General features: G+C 43.4%; 1 protein-coding gene across 1 annotated transcript in view; it reads right to left on the reverse strand.

Moving 5' to 3' along the window:
• Positions 1-1,798: 1,798 nt before the first annotated feature.
• Positions 1,799-19,112, reverse strand: part of LOC143988944 (T-cell surface glycoprotein CD1a-like) — a 58,644-nt gene continuing 41,330 nt past the window's right edge. The window contains exons 3-5 of the mRNA XM_077488892.1: positions 15,163-15,441; positions 13,147-13,413; positions 1,799-2,140 (exon numbers count right to left, since the gene is read on the reverse strand). Coding sequence (XP_077345018.1) covers positions 2,028-2,140; positions 13,147-13,413; positions 15,163-15,441 — 659 coding nt within the window. The 3' untranslated portion in view covers positions 1,799-2,027. The remainder of the gene's footprint in view (positions 2,141-13,146; positions 13,414-15,162; positions 15,442-19,112) is intronic.

A 19,112-nucleotide genomic window follows, 5' to 3' on the forward strand; every position in this document is an offset into this window, starting at 1 on the left:
AGAAGCAGCAGAATTTATTTTGGGGTGTCATTTCACATATGCCCATAGCATGTGTGAGCAATATATCATTTAGTGACAACTTTGTGTAAAAAAAAAAAAATTTTTTTGTCATTATTCAATCGCTTGAGGCAAAAAAATAAAATATTCAATGGGCTCAACATGCCACTTATCAATTTCCTTAGGGGGTCTACTTTCCAAAATGGGGTCATTTGGGGGGTTTTGTACTGCCCTGCCATTTTAGCACCTCAAGAAATGAGATAGGCAGTCGTAAACTAAAAGCTGCGTAAATTCCAGAAAACGTACCTTAGTTTGTAGATGTGACAACTTTTGCGCAAACCAATAAATATACAGTTATTGACTTTTTTTTACCAAAGACATGTGGCTGAATACATTTTGGCCTAAATGTATGACTAAAATTGAGTTTATTGGATTTTTCTAATAACAAAAAGTAGAAAATATCATTTTTTTTCAAAATTTGCGGTCTTTTTACGTTTATATCGCAAAAAATAAAAATCGCAGAGGCAATCAAATACCATCAAAAGAAAGCTCTATTTGTGGGAAGAAAAAGACGCAAATTTTGTTTGGGTACAACATTGCATGACCGCGCAATTACCAGTTAAAGCAGCGCAGTGCCAAATTGTAAAAAGACCTCTGGTCATTGACCAGCAAAATGGTCCGGTCTGAAAGTGGTTAAGGGGAAAAAAGTGCATGTTATATGCCGATAAATATGGTATCTATGCTTTGTTGTTTTGGTTTATATTGCATTGACCTTTGACAGCCTTTTTTTACTCCTTTTAATTTGAAAAATGATGATAAAAATATTTAACAATAATTCAGACTCTTGCTGCCCACATATCACTTTCTCCTTGCGGTCCCCACCAGAGGGTGCCAGACCCAATTTTGAAGTGCAACATATATGCACATATATGCACATCAATTGATATAAATCTGCAGCTCAACTTTACCTTAACTAGGACTATAGGCTTCCAGTAAAAAATGCAGACAATGATAATAACTTGAGATGTGTTCTATTCCCTCTCCACTATATCCAAACCTAAAAAAAAATGATTTAGTTATATTGCAGCTGCATAACTTTTCACAGATTCTCTATTCTCTGTTGTGGTACTGTCAGGAGTGTGTAAACACTCCTGTTCTTTGACAGCTGCTGGTTTCAATCCAGCATTTGTTTTTTGGTTATGATACATCCCTGTCTGTCTATCCACCTACAAGATGGTTGATGTGGCCAGTCCCTGGGTAGAGACCAAACCTGATTTAAGCCAGCCAAGCCTACAGTCTCATGCTAGTAATAGCGTGTGTAATACATGCTCAAGCTCTCTGCTGTTTGTCCTCCTCTGCTGTTTGGATTCCACCGTTTATGACTTCAGATTGAATATCCACTATTCTCTGAACTCTGCCTGCCTTTTGACTATGAATTGGACCCTGACTACTCTAAACCTTGCCTGCCTTGTAGTTGGACTGTCATCATTGTACCACTCTGCCTGTCTGTCAACCGAAAGTACCCGTTTGCTTTTTTCAGTTTGCGCTTGCCCCGGAGTAATGGCCAGGCACTATAGCATTGTGTATAAGACCTGTGGGCAACTGAGTACCAGTAGGCCTGCTTGCCTTATGGGAAAGGGGGCTGCTATTGGTGGAGAACATAGAAGGTAGCTATAGTGTCTGACCAACTGGGTTATTGGTAAGAGCGACAGGTACCTGCCGATTTTTTGCAAGCAATGCAACATTTGTGCATCATCTCCAGTAACAATTTAGAAGATAAAGAAGGAAATATAACAACATAGACAAAGCCAAATATTCTTATTAAAAGGAAAGAAAAAAAAATGATCATGCACTACAGACTGAAAAATGTAATTTACACATACAATTATATTTTAAAAAATGTAGTTTGAGTGGATAACTAAAATCAAGGGATGATCTTGTGAATTCATACTTCTAGTGTTTGGTAATGACTGTGGATTTCAAGGGATGTTTTGCACTATAAAACATTTGCATTTCTTGATGATGATATCCTATTTGTGCTTTTTATACAACCTATGCACAAAGCACGCCAGTCCAAACACACACACAACGACAGCAACTGTTGTTCCTACGACCAGCCCGATCAGGTTGTGATGTTCCTCATCTGCAGAGGGGATGAAATTAGGTAAAAAAAAAAAAATATATTAAAATGTAAAGCTGAGCTAAATAAAAAAAACTACTACAATAAAAAAGGAAACATTACATGAAGTTCACTTAAAGCGGAGGTCGACCTACCCCTGCAAAAATTAAAAGCCAGCAGCTACACATTCTGCAGCTGCTGACTTTTAATAATAGGACACTTACCTGTCCTGGAGTCCAGGGATGTCGGCACTGAAGCTGATGTTTCCATCTGCTGTTGGGTGTTGCCGCCACCATTGTGGGTAAGGGAACCTGGTAGTGTAGCATTACGGCTTTACACCGGTTCCCTACTGTGCATGCGCGAAACACTCATGCGTTCTTCTACTGGCCCCGCAGTGGGGGAAGGAGGAGGGAGCTGAGTCACTGACGTAATTCACCACGGCCCGGACTCCCGGAAGTGGGGACAGGATACCTTTCAAAGACAGATATTGTCTCCCCCCCCGAAAGGTGCCAAAATGTGGCACCAGAAGAGGGAGGAGACAAATGAGCAGAAGTTCCACTTTTGGGTGGAACTCCGTTTTAAGGTATTTGAACCCAATCACTAAAATCTCATATAAATAAAAAAAGAAGCATTACTACAAGTATAACATGTTTGTTAAATACCTCAAGTCTACTGGTCAGCAGATGCTGCCAGATGATGGACTTTGCATAATTGTTTGATTTTAACACTTGTTTGTGAGTATATTATTTTATTCTTAATACATTTTCTGTGTTGCAAAGGTAATGTGCAAGGCTGTGTAAAATGGGTACTCCTGCGCTAAAAGGAATCTGTAAGTGCAGTATAATATATAGGTGCTGCATACACCGCAAGGGCCAAACTTGTGTCCAAATGTATAAATATTCAAAAAAGTAGGTGGTGTTGCGCTCCTTTATGGTGTTTTTTTTTTATATTCAATTTGTCATTTAAATTAAAGGGATTTGTTCATAGATAATAGGTATTCATCGATTGAACCCTCAAAATAAAGTGCAAACGTGCAGAAAGGGTATACTAATATTCAAAAAATATGCAAATATTAATTACAATTCATATTATAAATTAATTAGCATTCATAATAAAGGGATTTGAGCATTCGCCGTTTAAATTTACATACAAAAGTGCTAGCGTGCAGATAGAAATAATAATATTAAAAAAATAAATGCAAAATGTGCAATATCACACACAAAAAAATTATAAACAATACTTCTATAAATGTGCAAAGTTCGCAAAGTGTGTGAATGATTATGAACGTGAATATCCAGCATAAACACAGAGAGTGTAAAATAAACAGAATTAAATTAACAGGATGAGTGTATAAAGTCTCTAGTGCAATATTGGATGCTCTTCAGGGTCCAGTGTTCAACAGTAGTGCAAGTGTTTCACAGGAACACTGTGTGCTGATATACTGGTATCCAGTGTCACTGTGCCTTTTAGTGCAAAGAAGTGTCTTCAGTGTCACTGACACCCGTGGTTGTACTAAATGATTACCTTACTGCTGTAAGGTAAACAGCATGTATAGAAGTTAGGTGGAGGGGTGAATCCCTTCGGATCGGTATCAATCTATTTATATATTTCTTTATGATTAGATTGCTGTTCTTCATTCCAATATTCCCAATGGTACTTATATATGCAACACGATGACTCATAATGGACAATATGTTGCCATACATTAAACTTTGACCGCTTTACCATCGATTGCCATTATCGATACCTCCCACTACCAGCTAGACATACTCTGCTGACACTTAAAATACGAACGAACGCCTGAATCGGAACTATCTAGCCACAGCTGAACTATATTAGTACCAATGCTTTTACTAGTGTAAAATCTACAACAAAATGGCCGCAATCGTAGTCCTTGACATGAGCTCAAAAAAATGGCCGCCCCATTGGTTTATACACCGTCTACAAGAAAATGGCCGTCTAACGATTAAATTACCTGAACCTATTTAAACACACTACATTGCCCATAAGCCTCATCCCAGTCGAAGTCACGTGTGTTGTGAGGTAACGCGTAGGATACAAGAGGCAAATTGACACCGGAAAAGACGGACAGGTACGAGCCCGATGCTAATTTTTACATTGTTCAAGATACACATGGAAATGTGAGTTTTTATGGTCTTACTTAAATAAACGTCAGATTTTTTTATTGAAACATACTGCACCATGGTAGGCCTCTTTATCCTCTTTTATACCCTGACATATTGAGCATCTAAGCAATCGCTCAGTGGAAGGAAAGAAAAGGATCACCCCTGGCTCTACTCCATACACAGTGTGAACGCACAGGAACAGACCGATCCGAAGGGATTCACCCCTCCACCTAACTTCTATACATGCTGTTTACCTTACAGCAGTAAGGTAATCATTTAGTACAACCATGGGTGTCAGTGACACTGAAGACACTTCTTTGCACTAAAAGGCACAGTGACACTGGATACCAGTATATCAGCACTAGGGATGAGCTTCATGTTTGAGTCGAACATACGTTCGACTCGAACATCGGCTGTTCGCCGTTCAGAGAAATCCGAACGCTATGGGTCGTTTGCGCTAAATTCGTGTGGCGCTCACGCTCCACATTGCACTGTGCCATTGCAGTGCATTGCTGGCTCATGATTGGCACTGTGACCCCGCATGCTTGGCCAATCACAGCACCGGCAGCGAGGAGAGCCATGATTGACCAGAGGCAGGATGCCTGTGGCCAATCATAGCTCAGGCTGTGTAGTACACGCCCCACACTATATAAGTCCGCCAGCGTGGCGGCCTTGTGTAGTGTGTTGGCATCTGTAGGAGTTAGTGGGTGTTCTGTGTACCTTCAACACAGTATACACCTATCGTTATTGGCCGATTTTTCATTCTTGCTCTTCTGTAGTGGTTGTTGTCTGCGTGCCCTGACTGCAGTATACACCGATATATTCACCTATATAGCTAGCTATATTTCTCTTTTTTTAATAGAGCTTGCAGTCAGTGGTAGGAGATTGTGCGTGCTGTCTGCGTGCCCTGAACCCAGTATACACCGCTATATCCACCTATATAGCTAACTATCTTGCTCGTTTTAAATAGAGCTTGCAGTCAGTGGTAGGAGATTGTGCGTGCTGTCTGCGTGCTCTGAACCCAGTATACACCGCTATATCCATCTATATAGCTAGCTATCTTGCTCGTTTTAAATAGAGCTTGCAGTCAGTGGTAGGAGATTGTGCGTGCTGTCTGCATGCTCTGAACCCAGTACACACCGCTATATCCACCTATATAGCTAACTATCTTGCTCGTTTTAAATAGAGCTTGCAGTCAGTGGTAGGAGATTGTGCGTGCTGTCTGCGTGCTCTGAACCCAGTATACACCGCTATATCCACCTATATAGCTAACTATCTTGCTCATTTTAAATAGAGCTTGCAGTCAGTGGTAGGAGATTGTGCGTGCTGTCTGCGTGATCTGAACCCAGTATACACCGCTATATCCACCTATATAGCTAACTATCTTGCTCGTTTTAAATAGAGCTTGCAGTCAGTGGTAGGAGATTGTGCGTGCTGTCTGCATGCTCTGAGCCCAGTATACACCGCTATATCCATCTATATAGCTAGATATCTTGCTCGTTTTAAATAGAGCTTGCAGTCAGTGGTAGGAGATTGTGCGTGCTGTCTGCATGCTCTGAGCCCAGTATACACCGCTATATCCATCTATATAGCTAGATATCTTGCTCGTTTTAAATAGAGCTTGCAGTCAGTTGTAGGAGATTGTGCGTGCTGTCTGCATGCTCTGAACCCAGTATACACCGTTATATCCACCTACATAGCTCTTCTCTAATTGAGCCATCTGCCATCTGCAGGAGTTAGTGATTGTTGTGTGTGCCTCCAGCACAATATACACTACCCAATTGCTGGTTTTCCCAACTCCCTTCAGGCCAGTACCATGTCTGGAAGGCCAGCAAGGAGTGGCAGACAGGCACGAGCCGATAAAAGAGGGCAAGCAGGCTCTGTGTCTAGAGACAACAGTGCTGGTCATGGACGCGGTGCATCATCATCATCAGCACGTGGCCATGGGACACGCTTGTCCTTCTTTTCGGCAGCTGGACATGTTGAGCCGCAACATGCCAATGACTTGGTAGAGTGGATGACCAAGCCCTCTTCATCCTCCTCATCCTCTCTAACCCAGGCTCAGGGTACTAGCAAAGCAGCTGCCAACTCATCGTCTTCCCTCCTCTCAATGTCATCATCAGTGACTCCTTCCCTAGACCCACCACGTCCTCCTGAGGAGTCTCTTGAACTCTTTGAGCACAGTGTTGGGTACATGCTCCAGGAGGATGCCCAGTGTTTTGTAGGCTCTGATGATGATACTCAGCTAGAGGAAGGCAGTAGCGTGAATGCAGAGAGAGGGGATGCTCAAGAAGGACAGCAATCTGGCAGTCATGTTCCACAAGCTGCAGCATACTGCCAGGTTTGCTCCAGCGATAAAGAGGGAGGGGATGATGAGGGCACTGACTCCACGTGGGTGCCTGGTAGGAGAGAGGAGGAGGAGGAGGCACATGTCCAATGAGGCAGGATGCCCTCCGGGGGCCAGCTTAGGGGCAGCACTCTGACTGAATCACACCGCAGAGCTCCACCTGTGCAGGGCGCTGCCTCTGCGCGTAATTCTAAAAGTTCTTTGGTGTGGGCCTTTTTTGAGACGAGTGCATCAGATCGCACCGCTGCTATTTGCAACATATGTCTCAAGTGTATCTCGCGTGGCCAAAACATCAGCCGCTTGGGCACCACATGCTTGACCAGACATATGTTGACCTGCCATGCAGCTCGTTGGCAAGCGTACCTCAAAGACCCACACCAAAGAACAAAGCGGACCTCTCCTTGCTCCTCATCAGCTGGGATCTCCAACCCCACTAGACCTTCAGTCCTCTCTGAAACCTGCTCTGAGAGGAATGAAGGTGTAGAATTAGGTGTGTCACAGCCAAGTGCTTCCGGGCACTCTGCTAGCAGTACACCCACGTCCGATTATAGCAGGCAAATGTCCCTGCCCCAGCTGCTGGACCGGCGAAAGAAGTTCACTCCCAGCCATCCACATGCCCAGCGGTTGAATGCTAGCTTGGCTAAATTGCTAGCACTTCAACTGCTGCCTTTTCAGTTGGTACAATGTGCGGTTCCTCAGTGGCAGGTCCCCAAACGCAACTTTTTCTCATGGAAGGCGATTCCGGCTCTCTACCGGCATGTGGAAGGCAATGTCCTTGCCTCGCTGACAGGGCGGTCAGCGGTAAGGTGCATAATACCGCTGACTCATGGTCCAGCAGGCATGGACAGGGACGTTACCTGTCTTTCACGGCCCATTGGGTCACTCTTCTGGCAGCTGGGAAGGATGCAGGACAAGGTACAGTAGTGTTGGAGGTTGTTCCGCCACCACGCCTCCAAAATGCTACTATTGGTTGTGACACACCTCTCTCCTCCACCCCCTCCGCTTCTTCTTCCTCCATGGCCTCTTCCAGTGCTCTGTCCTCAGAACCAGCGGTGCTCCGTAGGCGTTCCAGGGGCTACGCAAGTACGCAGGCAAAACGATGCCATGCCGTGCTTGCGCTGGTTTGTTTGGGGGACAGGAGCCACACTGGGGTGGATGTTTTGTCAGCTCTGCAGGGGCAGGCCGAGAGGTGGTTGACACCACGCCAGCTTAAGCCAGGAATGGTGGTTTGCGACAATAGCACTAACCTCCTCTCCGCCCTCTGACAGGGACAACTGACCCATGTGCCCTGTGTGGCTCACGTCCTTAACCCAGTGGTTCAGCGGTTCTTGGGCAAGTACCCAGGCTTACAGGATGTCCTGAAGCAGGCCAGGAAGTCTGTGTGCATTTCCGCCGATCATTTAATGCTTGTGCTCGGCTGGCTGAGCTCCAAAAGGAGTTGAACCTGCCCAAGAACCGCCTTATATGTGACATGCCCACCAGGTGGAACTCAACGTTGGCCATGCTGCAGCGGCTGCACATGCAGCAGAGGGCCATAAATGAGTACCTGTGCGACTAGGGCACCAGGACAGGGTCAGGGGAGCTTGGTTTTTTCTCACCACACCAGTGGGGCATGATCAGGGATGCATGCACTGTCCTGTCACCGTTTGAGGAGGCCATAAGGATGGTGAGTAGTGACAGTGCATGCATCAGTGACACTGTACCTCTTGTCCACCTCTTGGAGCCTACGCTGTGTTGAATAATGGACAGGGCACTTGAGGCAGAACAGAGGCAGGAAGAGGAGGACTTCCTTGCCTCTCAAGGCCCCCTTTATCCAGACAGTGTTCCTGCTGTGCCACCCATCACACAGGAAGAGGATGATGAGGAGGAGGAGGAGGAGGAGGATGATTGTGTCAGCATGGAGGTGGAGGCTGGCACTCAGCATCAGCAGCAGCAGCAGTCTTGTCGGGATGATTTACAGTCCCAAGAAACCCGTGGACTTGTACGTGGCTGGGAGGAGGTAGCTGCGGATCATGTTGTCCTTAGTGACCCAGAGGACTCCGGACCGAATGCCTCAGCTAACCTATGCTGCAGGGCCTCCCTGATCCTGCAAAGCCTGCGGAAGGAAACTCGTATTCTTCGGATCAAGGAGAGGGACCATTACTGGCTGGCCACTCTCCTTGATCCACGGTACAAGGGTAAGGTTGTGGACCTTATCTTGCCGTCGCAGAGGGAGCAGAGGATGAGACATCTCCAGGAGGCCTTGCAGAAAGGTCTGTGCAACGCGTTCCCAGAGACTGGGAGGTTACAAACTCCTGGTCCTGGACAACATGTTGCTGAGGCATCGGTCAGAAGGAGCGGTGGAGAAGGTGGCCATCTGACCGATGCTTTCAGACAATTTTTTAGTCAGCAGCCCCAAGGTATGATCGGTTCCAGCAACCATCGCCAGCGTCTGATTTACATGGTGCAGGAATACCTAGGGGCAAGGTCAGACTTGGACACCTTTCCCACCGAAAATCCTCTGGCTTACTGGGTCTTGAGGATGGATCACTGGCCAGAGCTTGCACAGTATGCAATTGAGCTACTGGCCTGTCCTGCATCCAGCGTTCTTTCGGAACGCACCTGCAGTGCTGCTGGTGGCTTTGTTACCGATCACAGGGTGCGCCTGTCCACCGAATCAGTTGATCGACTGACCTTCATGATGAATCAGTCTTGGATTACCCACAGCTACCAAGCACCTGAAGCTGATGTAACCGAATAATTGTTTTTGAAATATCACATCCCTTCAAGACTGCCTATGCTGATGCTGAGTGACTGTCCTGTTATGTTGATTGTCTATCCTCTTCCTCCTCCGCTGATATGTTGGAAGAACATTTTTTGGTTCTGGGTGATGCCATCAGCCCAATTTTTCTGCCCCTGTTTAACAGGGGCGTTTAATTACAATTTTTGATGCAATGCTTTGCAGCAGGGCTAATTCCTGCACTAAAACTAGAGTATATGGGAGAGGTTGCAGTGTCGTGGCACCAGTGCCTAAGGCCCAATTTTTCTGCCCCTGTTTAACAGGGGTGTTTAATTACAGTTTTTGATGCAATGCAGCAGGGCTAATTCCTGCACTAAAACTAGAGTATATGGGAGAGGTTGCAGTGTCGTGGCACCAGCACCAGTGCCTAAGGCCCAATTTTTCTGCCCCTGTTTAACAGGGGCGTTTAATTAAAAATTTTGATGCAATGCTTTGCAGCAGGGCTAATTCCTGCACTAAAACTAGAGTATATTGGGGAGGTTGCAGTGTCGTGGCACCAGCACCAGTGCCTAAGGTCCAATTTTTCAGCCCCTGTTTAACAGGGACATGTAATTACAATTCTTGATATAATATTTCACAGGAGGGCCCGTTCCTGTGCCCACCCAGAGTAACTGTGAGGACTTATAGTGTTGTGGCACCAGCACCACAACCACCAAAGGTCAATTTTTCTACCACTGTTCAACAATGGCATGTAATTACAATTCTTGATATAATCGTTCACAGCAGGGCGCTCCAGCGCCCACCAAGAGTCACTTTGAGGGCTTCCAATGTTGTGGCAAAACCAACGCCTTGTTCCACCATTTCTGCAGAGTATAGGGCAGGCCCCTACTTTCAAACATCCAACTTACAAACATCTCCTACTTGCAAACGGAAGGAGACAACAGCAAGTGAGATGAAAAAAGACGGACGGCAAAACAAATTATACAGGGGTGATAACCCTTCCCTATGTTTTCCAAAAAGCTTAAAAATAGTTTTTTTGACTGGAGCTACACTTTAAAAATGTACCAGTTGAAAATTACAAACAGATTCAACTTAACACAACAAATCTACACAGTCCCTGTCTTGTTTGCACTGCCTGTTATCTGCTGTTCTGAGTATATAGGGCCTGGGGGCCACACGTATTTCCTTTCTTTAATATGGGTACGGGGTTCCCCTTAATATCCTTACAAGACCCAAAGGGGCTGGTAATGGACAGGGAGGGCTACCCATGCCATTTTTCTTAATGATTTTCAACCATATTGCAGGAACGAGATATAACATTAAAACCGCAAGCAGTTTTAAATTACGCTATTTCCGTTAAATGTCATTTTGTGCAGGGACTGTTCTAAACACGGGAAACACGTGGCACTTCACATGCATACTATAGACACCCCCCAGGCATTATATTTAAAGGAATATTTCACTTTTTTCACTTTAATCGTCATTAAAATCAGTGCTCCCGCCAAAATGCCCGTTTTTAAAACTTTTTTTGCATTGACCCATGTCCCCTGGGGCAGGAGCCAGGTCCCCAAACCCTTTTTAGGACAGTATCTTGCATATTAGCCGTTAAAATTAGCACTTTTAATTTCGAACGTTCGAGTCCCATAGACTTCAATGGGGTTCTAACGTTCGTACGAATTTGGGGTCCATTCGAAAGTTCTGGTGCGAACCGAACCGGGGGGTGTTCTGCTCATCCCTAATCAGCACACAGTGTTCCTGTGAAACACTTGCACACTTACACTACTGTTGCACACTGGACCCTGAAGAGCGTCCAATATTGCACTAGAGACTTTATACACTCATCCTGTTAATTTAATTCTGTTTATTTTACACTCTCTGTGTTTATGCTGGATATTCACGTTCATAATTATTCACACACTTTGCGGACTTTGCACATTGATAGACTACACGTAGTAGTATTGTTTATAATTTTTTTGTGTATTATTGCACATTTTGCAATTATTTTTTTAATATTATTATTTCTCTCTGCACGCTAGCACTTTTATATGTAAATTTAAACGGCAAATGCTCAAATCCCTTTATTATGAATGCTAATTAATTTATAATATGTATTGTAATAAATATTTGCATATTTTTGAATATTAGTATACCCTTTCTGCACGTCAGCACTTTATTTTGAGGGTTCAATCGATGAATACCTATTATCTATGAACAAATCCCTTTAATTTAAATGACAAATTATATATAAAAAACCCACCATAAAGGAGCGCAACACCACCTACTTTTTTGAATGTGCAAGGCTGGTGCGCCCTCTGTCCTTGTCCTTACAAGTACAAATAACACTAGCTTAACTGAGCCCAGACCCTCCTGCTATTTATATTAGGAGATAGATTATCAAGCTCTCAACCACACTGTCACGTACCTGGTGGAAAAGCCTGATACGATGAGGAAGACCTTTCTTTCACCCCTGACTCGGGCCCCCTGATAGAGCAGACAGGTAGTGCAGGAGTACAGAGTGGCATGAGTGCCTATTGGTCTTAATAGCAGCAGCGCTGGATGGATTCTTAGGATCAAACAGGGGAAGACCAACAGTAGACCTCAGCGGAGCAGGAGTGCTGGATGAACACCAGTAAGCATGAGACAGGAGCAGGCTGTTACTGGTGTTAGCGAACAGGCTTCTGCTGGTAGCAGACTGGCAGTGAGCGGCACCAGTGGAATACAGGCAAAGTCTCACAGCAGGCAGCCCAGCAGCGACGGGGACACAAGCAAAGTCAGGCAAACTGGGTCATACACAGGCAGACGGATCAAGTGCAGCTGAATAGTGGAGCAGCAAGAGGAGAAATAGGCAGAAGCATGGTAAGATGCAAGCCTAAGATCAATGCAGGAAGAGTTCAGGAGTAGACAAGACAGGTCGGGTCGGTAACAGTAGTCAGATGCAGAGTAACAGGTTGCAGGTATGCACAGGAATGCTGTGGACAAGCCAGCACTGAAGCATATCACAAGCTGAGATTAAATAGCCTGCTTGGCGGTAATGCAAGCAATAGATGCGCGTGCATGTACATGAATATGCGTTTGTGTGCATGTACAAGCACATGAACAATTTCAGTTAGCATGAACAGAAACACAAATTAGCCTGTGCCTAAGCACATAACCTTGTCTAGAAGAACCATCCTGTCTGCTGGAATGTCCTTCCTGACACACACACACAGACACTGGGAATTCAGTAGTGTATTAAACTGTATGGTGATGGCTACGAGTTATAGCAATCACAATAAGATAACATTAAAACACACTGGACAAAATAGCAGTTTCAGTACAGCTTCTCTAGTGTGATTTCATGGTAAGGTTACCGGAGTTTGGCCTCTGCTGGAGAGGTGATAGTTCCTTGTATAATCACAGCTGAACTGGCTCACTGTAAAGGATAGAAAGAATGTTCTTTAGTGTTCCCTGAACTACTTCTACTCACCAGGAACCTTTCCCTGTGCTAAGCACTGTTCCTAACCAGCTGGTTCCTTTCCCTAACTTGCCACTTGCTTAAACCATGCCCAAATGACATGGGATCCCTTATTTAAAAGCTCCCTCATTAAGATTGTTGTGTGTACTCTGGTGAGAATTTGGGATCAAATCAGACACCTACCTTTCCAGAGGGGACTAATAGAGTCCATAAGGGGACCATTTCCCTTATCAGGCCCCTTTTGCCATATAGCATTGGCACAGTGCCTCCTACAGGCAGGAAGAATGTCTGCACCTGCCTACACCCATATTTAGCCAATGTCATAATGTCTATATATTTTTTTCTAGTACATTTTTACATTTCAGTACTTTACAAATTACTTACTCAGATGTACTATGAGTGGTTCTTTCAAGCTGCTGTGCTCCACCCGGCAGTAGACACTTTTCTGTTCTAGAAAATTTACAGTTATCAGCACTGTTATCTGGTAAGTCCCGTCTCCATTGGGTAGAATCATATTTGATATTGCATCCTCCATATTATTCTCCCTCCACAAGCTTACATTGATTGGTTTTGGATAGAAGCCGGTCACTATACAGATGACTTCTATGTCAGATTTAAAAGGTGTCTTGGTGATGTAGACCTGTGGCTGAACTGAGATATATGGAGGAAAGTCAATGAAAGAATGACACTGGTAAAGGCACATACAGTATGTGATCTGTTTGAGAATAGCCATTTCCATCTAGCATAAAGCAGGAAGGACATGTACGGGCAATAAATAGGGACAAATAGGGATACTGGATAAGTTTACTCTGGTCACTGGCCTCGAAGTGAACCAAGCCAAATCTAGGGCTCTCAATGTGTCTCTGCCACAGGACAAACTCAAACGCTTGCGCAAAAATTTTCCATTTCTATGGTACACTTCGTCCATGCCTTACTTAGGTATAATTAGACCCCAGATCTCTCATCTGACCTCCAAAGCATCTGATCAAACTGAGATTGGTTTGATCAGCTGCTTTACTAGCTTGTAATGCTAGTAAACAAACAACTAAAAGTGGAAGTGTCTTCCAGTTTCATACACCATAAAGAAGATTGTGGAATAGATGTTCTTCCGTCTTTTCTATGGTAAGTCAGACCAACTGCCCACAGTGGCCCAGGCTGGGAAAGCCTGGGAACGGCAGCAGTCAGTGGGTGGTGGCGAGGGACCCCCTTCCACTCCTTGTAAAAGTGATTGTGGTGTAACCATGATCCTGGTATAACCACTTAAATCTCAGGGTATACAGGTATATCCTAAGGGTGTGAAGTGATTAATGGGAGTCAAGAGTCAGAGAAATGCCTTAGCAGAGACATTGTCATGCTGCCCTGCATGGGCAAGGTGACAATGTCTCTTTAAGAAATTCTGACATTTTTCTGACACTCATTTACAACATACTTTTTTTCTGGTCTATGCCTTAAAGGAGCTCTATGGACACAGCATAGGCTTTGATTTTTTATAACATCAGCATTATAATAGCAATACAAACAATAGTTACAGTTAAACTTGCTTGAAAACTCTTTCATTTTGGGAGCGCTGCCTCTCTGCTGGCCATCTCTTTCCATAATTTCCTGGATTCCATGCATGCTTTGCAGCTGCTCCTCAGCCGGTTACTTTCAGTTTCTAAGGACTACATATCTCATGGTACTTTGCTGCCCACAAACTGATTCCTGGGCTATCTCCACTTCCTGAACCCCCTCTCTCAGCACCTTCTTATTACAGGAGGCAGGATCTGTGAAATCTGTGACACAGCAACACCTACTCACAGGGCATAGTGTGTGGGGATCTTCCCAAAGTAAGTTTACAAACTTCAAGATTATTCAGAGTTATAGGAATAGGCTAGAGATAACTGAAATACAATGTGGAAATTAATATTTGATTTTACATTTTGACCATTACACTTTAAGAATATTGAAGCCAGGCACAACTAGGTAAGTAGTACTTGGAAGCCCCCATACTTTTCTTTTGGCCTTTCCATTTAACAAGAATGTAAACCAAGATGCACTACTTCTTAAAATTGTGCAGTCAAAGTAGCCTAAACAGTGGTGCAAGTAGATCTTAAAACAATCTTAAAAAAATATTGTAGAAAGAGAAAGGACATTGAGGTGACAAAATACTCCGGGGGTTATAATTGAAATTCAGCTGTATTTAATGTGTCATGTTTGTACAAAAACTATAAATATGGTCCTCTTTTCTTTAACCATTTCAAAATGCTCCGGTTGAAATGGAATCATAAAAGTCTTTAATTTAGAGATGGTAAAACACTCAGAAAGAAATATAGGGAATCCATGGAAAAAAAACAGCTTAAAGATGTGATTTCAAGCGTATTCCCAGGACATTCGTTTTAAATATCCACAGTTGATACTTACTCTTTCTAGCAAACGTTTCCCTCCCCACACTTGAATATATGGCAGCTAGCGAAGGGCAGTAGTTCCTCAATATGTTAATAATACTCTCAGTTACAGTTTTTTCCTTCTTCATGATCCTCTGAAAATCCTGAGAATGAGAGGCAATGCCAGCCACCCACACTCCTTCTGTGACATTTAAGTACATCAGATCTTCTCCATCTTTAGCCACTCTGTAAGTGAGGCCCTCATAGTCACCCAGTGAAGAGGAGCATCCTGCCTGGGCCTGGATTAGATAGGAATCTGAGGTGGATGGGATTCTCAGTTAATTTAAGCAGTAATACATACAAGCTTTTGGATGATATGCATTGTTGTAACTATATGTGTTGATGTCAAGTTCAAATAAAAAAATATCTTAACCATTTCTTGAAGCGCTGAGTATCATAAACAATTTGTAACTAAAATACACCATATTGTCAAAAGTATTGGGACACCTGCCTTTACATGTGAACTTTTTTGGCATCCCAGTCTTAGTCTGTAGGGTTCAATATTGAGTTGCCCCACCCTTTGCAGCTATAACAGCTTCAACTCTTCTGGGAAAGCTGTCCACGAGGTTTAGAAGTGTGTCTATGTGAATGTTTGACCACTGTTCCCGAAGATTATTTGTGAGGTCAGGTACTGATGAACAAGAAGGCCTGGCTCGCAGTCTGTGCCCTAATTCATCCCAAAGGTGTTCTATTGGTTTGAGGTCAGGACTGGGCAGGCCAGTCAAGTTCCTCCACCCCAAACTCACTCCAAAGATCCATATCTTTATGGACCTTGCTTTGTGCACTAGTGTGCAGTCATGTTGGAATAGGAAAGGGCCATCCCTAAACTGTTCCCACAAAGTTGGGAGCATGAAATTGTCCAAAATGCATTGGTATGCTGACGCCATAAGTGTTCACTTCACTGGAACTAAGGGGCCAAGCCCAACCCCTGAAAAACAACCCTATACCATAATCCCCCCTCCACCAAATGATTTGGACCAGTGCACAAAGGAAAGTCCATAAAGACATGGAATAAGAAAGTTTGGGATGGAGGAACTTGACTGGCCTGCACAAAGTCCTGACCTCAACCCAAAAGAACACCTTTGGAATGAACTAGAGTGGACACTGTAAGCTAGGCCTTCTTGTTCAACATCAGTGCCTTATCTCACAAATGCGCTTTTGGAAGAATGGTCAAACATTCCCATAGACACACTCCTAAACCTTGTGTACAGTCTTCCCAGAAGAGTTGAAGCTGTTATAGCTGCAAAGGGTGGGCCAACTCAATATTGTACCCTACGGACTAAGACTGGGATGTCATTAAAGGTCATAAAAAGGCAGGCATCCCAATATATCGAAAATATAGTGTATATTCATGCACTTGCTAAAAAATTTCCATATCCACTTAGTAAACAAACTCAATTGTGTTTAAGAAAATTATACAAAAAAGACTGCTGCATTAGAACCTCCAATCTGAACATATACTCAACTCATATAATATATATATATATATATATATATATATATATATATATATATATATATATATATATATATATATATATATATATATATATATATATATATATATAGTCCATATTTAATGTGCAAAAAATGTTGTGCAGAGCATTATTATTAAGTGCAAATAGTGCTCATTTCATCATGACTCCTGGCTAAAGTCAATCCCTAAGGGCCAGTTTATTAGAATGAAGTGGAATTGCACTACCATAAATGATTACAGAATTCAAGCTGGTGTTTTCAAAGATAGATTAGAGGAGAAGGATTATGATTCAAACTCATTAGAAAGCACATTGGAAGAGGTAGCAGGTATTGATAGGGCCACATTGTTGTCTGATGGACCCAGGAAGGTACAAGAGAGACCTGTCATACCGTTTATCACCAATACAAAGGAGGGGAAGGCGCACTGACCTAGTGCATTACCATAAAACAGCTATACCGTTTATCACCACCTTTTCAACCCAACATTATTTAATTAAGAAAATTCTTTGCAAACATTGGTATCTGCTAGGTAATGACGGGATTATTAGAACTTTTTTACCAGCACATCCACAGGTGATTTTTAGCCCCTGTACACACGGTCGGAGATTTCGACAACCAAATCCATTGGATTTTGTCCGTCGGATTTTGTCCGTCGGATCTTGTCTGAAACTGTTGCATACACATGGTCGGACTAAGTTGTCGAAAAATCCGATCATTCAGAACGTGATGACGTAATTTCGTTAAGATGGGACTACGTTCAGGCTAGTAGCCAATAGCTTTGATGTAGGAATTTGATCTGAGCATGCGTGGCACTTGGTCCGATCAAAATTCTCTACACATGATCGGAGTATGTCCGATCTAACCAGTTGGTCGGGAAATATTTAACAAGTTGGAAAATTGGGTCCGACGGATATTCCGACGGAATCAGTCCGATGCATACCACACACAGTCGGATTATCCGACAACACGGTCCGATAGGACACATTCCAACGGATTCTCCGATCGTGTGTACAAGGGCTTAGAGGGGCCCCTTCCCTTCGGGATAGGATTGCCCCTAATGCTGTGGACCCTCCCACTAAAAAAGTTTCCTTCTTTCAAAATCTCTCTGGATACCATCAGTGTCGCTTGGGTGAGCATATCACCAATATTAAAATCGGTTTTAAATACCATTCCGTCTCCAAGCATTATGCGACTCACCATGATCGCAACCCTGCTAACACTTTGTTTTTGGGGATTGACAAACACAGTGCTCACTGGAGGAGCGGCTCCCTGGTTAGGGAACTGTCTAAGCTTGAGATGGCATGGATATATAAGGTAGGTTGTTACACCTCTTATGGTCTTAACATCGATACAGATGTTAATGCATTTATCAATAACAGTTGAATGTTGATTTGATCCAGCTCTGAGTTCCTGGCTGACCACACTGGTAGTAGGACGTTTTCAAATTTGGGGAGGCTGGGCATTGACATTTATTAACATTCATAATATCCATTCCCGAGGCATGTCATATATTTTTTGTCTCCATTTAGTTAGACAATTTTGTGCTTGCTGCCCCCCATTCCGCCACCTAGATTATTCTTTACGTTTGGGTAGGGGAGTGGATATGTCAGTAAGAACTTACTAATTGGACCATTTTGTCTTCTGAATAAATTATTGGACATTTTAATAATATAAATAATTTTGGTCTCTTTTTTTTTTTTTGGTTTCAAACAGGTAATATTTATTGAACATTAGTGCAAGAGTACAGTCATAAAGGTACATATCAAACATTAAAGAGGTGTTGCATCATAGCCATAACAGTAAAGGAAATACAGTTCTCCAAACCAGTAGTCACCATACATCACAGACAGAGAACAAAGGATCCCAATAGTGACATGTTATTCATCGTAACAGAACATCAAACTCCCTCATCACACGTGGCAACCTCCTGCAACCATTTATCCCAGATTCTATGGTATTTAGCTGGACAACCCCTGTTTTTATACAAAATTTTTTTATATGGGAGAGTAAAATTAACTTCCCGCTTCCAGTCCTCAATTCGGGGTGGAAGGGGCCTCATCCACTGTCTAGCTATCACCTTTCGAACAGAAAACAAAGTTTCCCGTAAGAAAGTGCTAGTAATTTTATCCAATACGTCAGGAAATATCCCTAGTAGACAGGGTTTGGGATCGAGGGCCAAAGGGGAACCCATGACATCATGTAGAAATGACACCACCTGCTGCCAGAGTTCCTGCAGTTTGGGGCAAGCCCATATAAGATGGAAAAACGTCCCAGTCTCAAGGGAACACATTGAGCAGAGCGTTGATTGATTCGCATTATATTTAGCAGTTCTGAGTGGGGTGAGGTATGCTTTATGTACTATGTAGATCTGAGATAGCCTGTCCTGGAGCCTAGGGGACACCAATTTGCACGTTTCCAGAGCCTCCTCCCATTCCTCGTCTGTCAGAGCAC

This window comes from Lithobates pipiens, unplaced genomic scaffold, assembly GCF_037356315.1.
Source record: "Lithobates pipiens isolate NorthernLeopardFrog02 unplaced genomic scaffold, aLitPip1_a1.2 Scaffold_1, whole genome shotgun sequence".
In the NCBI taxonomy this organism is placed as follows: Eukaryota; Metazoa; Chordata; class Amphibia; order Anura; family Ranidae; genus Lithobates; species Lithobates pipiens.